The following is a 7337-nucleotide window of genomic DNA, read 5'->3' on the forward strand; positions in this document are numbered from 1 at the left end:
CTTGTACTTGTTAATGCTTCCATCAGCGTTTCTTTTGATCTTGAAGATCCACTTCAAACCGATAGGCTTAAAACCTTTAGACAGCTCCACGAGAACCCATGTATTGTTCTTCTCCATTGAGAAAATCTCCTCTTTGCAAGCATCAGTCCATACTTTCATCTCCTTTGCCTCGTTAAAATCCCAAGGCTCATTATTAATCGTTATCAATAATCTCTCACACTCTATCTCTGCGAGAAGGATGTAGTCATCCAAGTAGGACGGCTTTGTGCTGACTCGGTTTGATCTTCGTAGTTGTGGCTCAGCTTCATCATCTACTTCATCTTCTTCATCGTCATCAATTGCCTCATTATGAGCTTCTACATCGTCTTCAACATTGTCCTCTTTCTCCACATTTTGTTCATTTCTTGAGCTTCAGAATGGTTCTCGATACCTCTAGGATTGAAAACAAACAATCCATCATTGTTGTCTTCTTCTTTTCCCAGCATATTCCAGCTCCACTCCTTTTCTTCATCAAAAATTACATCTTGACTCACTATTATTTTCATACTTGTAGGATCAAGAAGGCGATATGCCTTAGAACCCGGCTCCGTACCCAAGTGCACCAATGTTCTCGATCGGTCTCAAGCTTATTCCTCCCTGCAGCTTCCGTTCTTCTATAACAGACGCAGCCAAAGACCTTAATATGCCTAAGGTTCAGTTTTCTAGACCGTAATGCCTCATAAGGTGTCTTTTCTACCAAGGATCGGGTTGCTATCTTGTTAATCAAGTAGGTGGAATGTCTTACTGCTTCTCCCCACAAGAGATTAGGTACGGTCATGTGTTTTAGTATACTTCTCGTCATCTCTAGTAGGGTACGGTTGTGACGCTCGACGACCCCGTTCTGCTGCGGTGAGTAACGAGCCGTTAAGTGCCGGTTGATTCCGTCCTTGACACAAAACAGTTTAAATTCTTGAGACATAAACTCTCCTCCCCTGTCTGTTCTCAAAGTTTTCACTAAAGTTCTCGTTTCTTGTCCTGCAAGGTTTTTGAAGGTTTTAAATATTTCAAAGGCTTCACTCTTTTGCTTTAGTAGCACTGTCCACATGTACCAAGAATAATCATCAATCAGAACGAACAAATACCTCTTGTTCCCTGGTGTAGGAGGCATGATGGGAACACAAAGATCCCCGTGAACTAGTTCAAGAGGATACTTGGCCCGATACGAGGTTGAATAAGGGAATGATTGTCTTGTTTGTTTCCCAGCAGACAAGATACACAAGCCTCCTTCCCGATCATGAGACTAGGTATGCCGTCGACTATTTCTTTATTAATCACCAGCTTCATTATCTCGGTGTTAACGTGTCCTAAGCGAGCGTGCCACTTCGACGATTCAGTGGATGTCTTTACTTGTAGACACTGAATAGTATCAGCTTGAAGAACGACTTTATAGAGCCTATTTCTTGATCTTGAGGTCTGAATCATTAGTTGGCCACTCTGATTGAGCAATCTCAGCACGTTATCCTTCATGCTGATCTCACAACCGGCTTCAGTGGCCTGCCCTAGACTCACAATATTGCTTTTTAAAACTGGGATATAATAGACATCGTTTAGTATCTTCTTCTCGCCTCCTTCCATTCTGAACCGAATCGATCCTTTTCCTTTTATATCAATGCGTGAGTCGTATCCGAATCGAACCTTCCCTGTGATTCCTTCATCAAGATCTCTAAAGAAAATGTGATTGCCACTCATGTGATTACTTTCCCCGTTGTCAAGATACCACAAGTTGGTCATGTCTTGCTCTGTTTTAAACACCTTCGGATTAACCTTCTTCTCGTTAAGGTAGACGACTTCGTGTACCATAATATTATCAGCGTCCTCTGTATCTTCGTCTTTCTTCTCAACCGTCTCTTGGAGTTTTAACAGTCTATCAAGACAATCAACTGCGTAATGCCAAGTTTATCGCATCTGAAACAGGTAATGTGAGCCGTTCCTCTCTCTTGACCTTGCCTATACGCTTCTCTTTGGCTCTGAAACGAGCTGTATCGACCTCGTCCTCGTCCTCTCCAATCGGAACGACCACCTCGTCCTCTTCCTCTATCGCCTCCGGAAAAATTCTCTTGATTCTTCCCATAATTGACATACATTAGCTTCGTAGGACCGTTGTTGCTACGCTCATCGTCATCTTCACATATTCTCTCCTCATACACTTTTAACCTCCCAACGATATCATCGAAACTTGTGGTATTTAAGTCTAATACCTGTTCAAGCGAAGCAACAATATGGATGTATTTTCTCGTTGGCAGACTTTTCAAAAATTTCTTGACAATTTTTGGCTCTTCGATAATCTTCCCAAGAGAAGCAGATTTGGACGAAAGTTCGGATAACTTGCCGACGAAGGTATCGATGGTGTCTGATTCCTTCATCTTAAGTCTATCGAATTCTTCCATTAATGTTTGTAATCGTGCTTCTCTTACCCGCTCAGCCCCGACGTGTCGTGCTTGGATTGCTTCCCAAACCACCTTTGATGTATCGAGTTCGCCTACCTGAAGTGTTAGGGCCTCAGGGATGGATTGAAAGAGCAAGGAGATTGCCATATTGTTCTTCTCCTCGTGCTTACTTCCGGGATCAATGGTTTCCCATACTTTATTGACCTTGAGAGCGATCTTCATACGCATTACCCAGACAGTGTAGTTAGAAGAGTTTAGCATCGGGAATTTTATCGTGGATGGTTCAGTTTCTTTGGTGGGTGTATCGATTTCTTCTTTCACATCAGCCATCGTTAATTCGTTGATAATTGGTTGGCTCTGATACCAAATATAGAACTCAAGAATAAGAAACACTCTTTCTTATTAATCACTTCAATGCTTTAGAAAAATTAACTCAAACCTAAAGCTCAATCACAACACTCATATCATTATGTCATTACTCGACAATGCTTATATAGAGACATTATATTTCCTATTCCTAATTGTAACACAGACACATATATCTAATGATCCTTATCTTTTAAGATCATAATCCAACTAGAAATAGGTTGCTTGACTTTCAAGCTTTCTTCAAGCTTATCTCAACGCATATCACATAGTGTTTGATCCTCTGGAACACAAAAGTGTGGGATCTTCCTTATTCTATATAAACATCAAAACAAATTGTATACACTTCACTTACCGAGACATAATTTCAAGGGAGAAAGATATTGATACCGGTTAAAGAGAAATACATAAACCATACTAAATACTTGCAGATTTTTTAAAGTTATGACTGGATTTAAGAGGCTCTTTGTAAGGGTTTTGGTCTATCGACCAATAGGATTGTGGAAGAGAAAAGGCTGTCACTCTTTGTGTGAGGGTTATAATGATTGAGAAGAGAAAGTGATGAATTTCACATAATCGAACATCTTTTTTATAGGTCTGGATTCGTAACCGCCTAAGAAAGGCGAGGGAGTTAAAGAAAGCATTGATTTTATTGATTGAAGGAAACCGACCACTGTTACGCTGCCGCGTCTCCAAAGGAAGTCGATAGGACATAGATCGACACTATGGCGAAAACGTTGTCTGAAATAATGAAGCTGAGTTTGGCGATTTGTTCATTAAACGGGATTCTGAATATTTTCTGACCCAACAAAATATCTCGACTACAAACGTAACAAAACTTGATAAGAGAATGACAGGTGTCACTTTATCAATGCACCCAATTGATGAGATGGCATCATAAGATGGGATAAATCTCTATTTTAGATAGATAGATAGATAGATAGATAGATAGATATAAGATGTCAAAAAAAAAGATAGATAGATATAATATTGCATTTAAAAATTATTATCATTCTTATTTACAAGCCAATTTTATATATAAAAAAATTCTAATCCTTAGTTTCATAAATATTTATATCAGATTTTAATAATTGTATACTACATTAAACAACTTCATTATAAAAAATGATAGATAATATTATGTTCTATAAAATAAAGTTTCATATTATTCCTATTTGCTCACACAAATCTTTACAAAAAAAATATCTAATAGATTTAAACTAACTGGCCAATATTTTTACATATTTAATTGTATGATAATATTTTAATAATTGCTATATTTAAATCTTAAAAACAATATTTGATGTTTGAATTGTATATATTTTATTTTTACTTCAAAAACGTTTATAAATAAAAATGAATTTATTTACTTGCACAAAAAAAATTTACTTGATAAAAGTCAAATACTAAAATTTAACTAATGTTACAATATTTGAGAACATTATTGATCAAGTTACGATTGATGTTTTTACCATTATTTTTACGGGTTACTCTCTGAGACATACAAAATGATTATCAAATAAAAAATAAATTAAACAAAAATATATGATCATTTTTATTATGAAATATTAAAATAAGCATTAATTAATTTGAGACACCTATGATAATAATTGTATTTTATGTTAATTTTAATCTTTAAGGATAAATCTAAACCGACTATACTATTTTAATTTTCATATAGTTATAGTCATATGAATGTATATTATTTCATAAAATATAGATTTATCAATTAGCACAAAACATATTTACAATAATTTTATACAAATGAAAATCGCAAAAAAAATATTTTTCATTTATGATTTTGTGTTGTAATGCAGGTTAACACCTATGATAAATTAAAATATATTTTTTTAGTACGGATCAGATTGTTTTCATAAGATTAAAAATATATCTTACCTAAAATCATGAACACAAGTTTAATAATAAAATTTTTAAAATACAGAAATTAGAAACATAATTAATATAAATGGTTATTAAATAAAAACTATCAACAAAAAAATTTAAATGGAAAGAACATGTTGACAAGATAATAAAACACGGAAGGGTAAACATGTCATGCATGGCTAGAAGGAGAAAAAAAAATCTTAATTAATCAGCCACCAGCACTATAAAGGCTATCTTCTTTCCCCAAATTCACCTCGTTGATACCAAATCCTTTTCCTTGTTCGTTTCAGCTTCCTTCCTCTTCTACATGTTCCTTGTCATCTACAATAATTCCTATTAAAATAGAAAAAAATGCAGCGATCAAGAAACATCAAGATCTGTGGGAACGACAGAATTATCTCTTGTCGTCTTTCAATTTCCAATCTGAAAGTTTTATTCGTTTTTGAATCCTCGTTATTATAGAATTCGATCACGTGTTCTTATAAGCTTTTGCTGCTCCTCCTTCTCCGACCTCTGCAGATTTTCCAATTTCCTCTTTAATCTCTCCTCTGTTTCTTTTCTTTTCTGCAATATTCAATGGATAATAACATTTCTGTTCCGCATGATCTTCCTGAAGGTAATTGCAACTATTACTTGGCGTCATATCTCTTTCTTTTAAGATTATGCATTACGATTTCAATAATGTCTGTATTCGACAGATCTATGTTGAACTAGATCAGATCTATTTGCTAGTGTTGTACGCGGTGAATATGTCTACGTTTTTGCAATGGTTGATTTCATTGATGAATCGAATTTTTAATTTGATATATGTGTGATGAATTGGTCATTGTAACATGTGTGTTAATCAGGCACAATCTCTGGTGCAGCCTTCTATCATCGTAATTGGTAATTGTATATCAGGTCTAGCTGCTGCTAGGGACCTCTCTGGAGCATCTTTTAAGGTGACTGTTCTTGAATCACGTGATAGGATTGGTGGTCATCCACACTGATTACTCCTTTGCCTGTCACGTTGACATGGGAGCTTCATGGTGAGTTTTTGTTTTGGAGAAAGTAGTGATTATCAGCAGCCTCTATTGTTGTGCGACTTCTAATCCTTTCTGAAACGTTAATTAGGTTACATGGAGTCTCCAACGACAACCCATTAGCTCCAATTATACGCCGTCTAGGCCTCAGTGGTGATGACTCCTTCTTGTATGATCATGATCTCCAAAGGTAATTGTTTCCTGCCTTTTAAGTTTCTCTATTAGTTGGTAGCACAAGTTAAAGCCTAGATGATCATGATGGCTTTCTTTTGTTTCAGTTATGTAACTTTATGACATGCATGGGAACAAAATTTCACCGCACTTGGTTACTCAAGTTGGAGATGCATTCAAGAGAATTCTAGATGAAGTATCTATTAAATATCCTAATTACCTTCCTTTGTCTCAAAGGGAGTTTGACACATGCTTACTTCCTTGTTGATTACAGACAAAAAATAAGGGATGAAACCGCCAGTGATATGTCAGTTCTTCAAGGAATATCCATCGTCTTGGAAAGAAATCCAGAACTAAGGTACCAATATGATTCTAACATTTTAAACTTCATATATCTATTATAACCTCTGTTATTTTCTTTTACTATCTAGGCAAGAAGGAATGGCGTACCAAGTTTTGCAGTGGTATATATGTCGGATGGAGGCGTGGTTTTCTGTAGATGCGAACCTGATATCACTCAAATGTTGGGATCAGGTAAATCATGAGTCTTGTAGAATCATACAAGAATTGGCCTCCTCTTTCTTTATTGCACTAGTGATGGTTTGGTAGCATACCAATGAAACCAACCAGGGAAGCTCATCAAAGCTGTTAATTGTTGTGCAGGATGAAGTAAGAACAACATTTACATGTTTTTTCGCTGGTAAATTTCATTAAACCAAAGAAGATACATGGATGAAATAATTGAAAAAAAAATTAAGCCGGCAAACAAATTTTCCCGGAGGGTACAAATTTTCCCGGAGGGTACAACCAAAGGTTGAAACCAAAACTTGGGCAAAAAACACCTAAATCCTTGAAGAAAGGAGTAAAATCCCAGGGAATCCAAGCATAGTTGCATTTTACTTGTTATGATATTGTTTTCGTTAATAAATTTGACTTCTCTTAAGTAAAATGTTAAAACCTTATATACAGTTATTGTTAGACAAACTAAGTTATTTTAAAAATGTTGATGTTTATTACTTTCACCGGATTTTTTGAGAGGTTGCAATTTCAGTTTATTAGAAGTAAGGTTTGTGTTTTTCACATCAAAAGCTCCATAACTTATTAAAGTTATCCAAGAAGTTGATCTCAGGAACCATCCAGTTGGAAATCCGAGTATTTACATGGAGCAAGGAAGAATTACGAGACCGAGCTCCTTTTTGCAAAGCTATCAATTTGAATATTCAAAGAAAGACAAATAAAGGATATGAAGTAAGAATTAAAAGAACTGGTAAGGAGATGATAATCATCAGTTTCGGCTAATAAAGATGGACAGTCGGCTTCCTCTTCTTATAAGATTTTGACTAGTTTCATACAATCTTTTTCAAAGGTCACTGATAGTTGGTCTAGTTAAACTGAAGATTTCATGCCCCACGTTAGAGTATGGACTAGCAAATGAATCAAAAGTCGTTGTACCATTCCCCCCCCCCCC

The 7337-nt window shown here is 35.7% G+C and overlaps 1 protein-coding gene across 3 annotated transcripts; it reads left to right on the top strand.

The window, feature by feature from the left end:
* The first annotated feature begins 4875 nt into the window (after positions 1–4875).
* LOC106332596 (probable polyamine oxidase 4) lies at positions 4876–7335 on the top strand. 3 transcript variants are annotated; one of them, XR_001268119.1, is made up of 7 exons: positions 4876–5292; positions 5525–5704; positions 5790–5888; positions 5977–6065; positions 6144–6227; positions 6301–6403; positions 6533–7335. XR_001268119.1 is itself a non-coding variant. In XM_013771071.1 (6 exons), exons 2-6 carry the CDS (start codon positions 5691–5693, stop codon positions 6581–6583), a joined length of 351 nt encoding a protein of 116 aa, XP_013626525.1. In that variant the 5' UTR covers positions 4878–5292; positions 5525–5690; the 3' UTR covers positions 6584–7335. The 3 variants fall into 3 exon arrangements, 2 of the variants coding, with proteins under 2 accessions (XP_013626525.1, XP_013626526.1); XM_013771071.1 differs by lacking the exon at positions 5977–6065 and having other exon boundaries at positions 4878–5292; XM_013771072.1 differs by lacking the exon at positions 5977–6065 and having other exon boundaries at positions 4878–5292; positions 5577–5704.
* Positions 7336–7337: the final 2 nt, after the last annotated feature.

Source organism: Brassica oleracea, chromosome C3, assembly GCF_000695525.1.
Source record: "Brassica oleracea var. oleracea cultivar TO1000 chromosome C3, BOL, whole genome shotgun sequence".
In the NCBI taxonomy this organism is placed as follows: Eukaryota; Viridiplantae; Streptophyta; class Magnoliopsida; order Brassicales; family Brassicaceae; genus Brassica; species Brassica oleracea.

Coding starts and splice junctions, on each gene's coding strand:
- LOC106332596 (XM_013771071.1), top strand. Junction 6,228..6,300: donor GAAAGAAATCCAGAACTAAG/GTACCAATATGA, acceptor TTTACTATCTAG/GCAAGAAGGAATGGCGTACC. Junction 6,404..6,532: donor CACTCAAATGTTGGGATCAG/GTAAATCATGAG, acceptor ATTGTTGTGCAG/GATGAAGTAAGAACAACATT.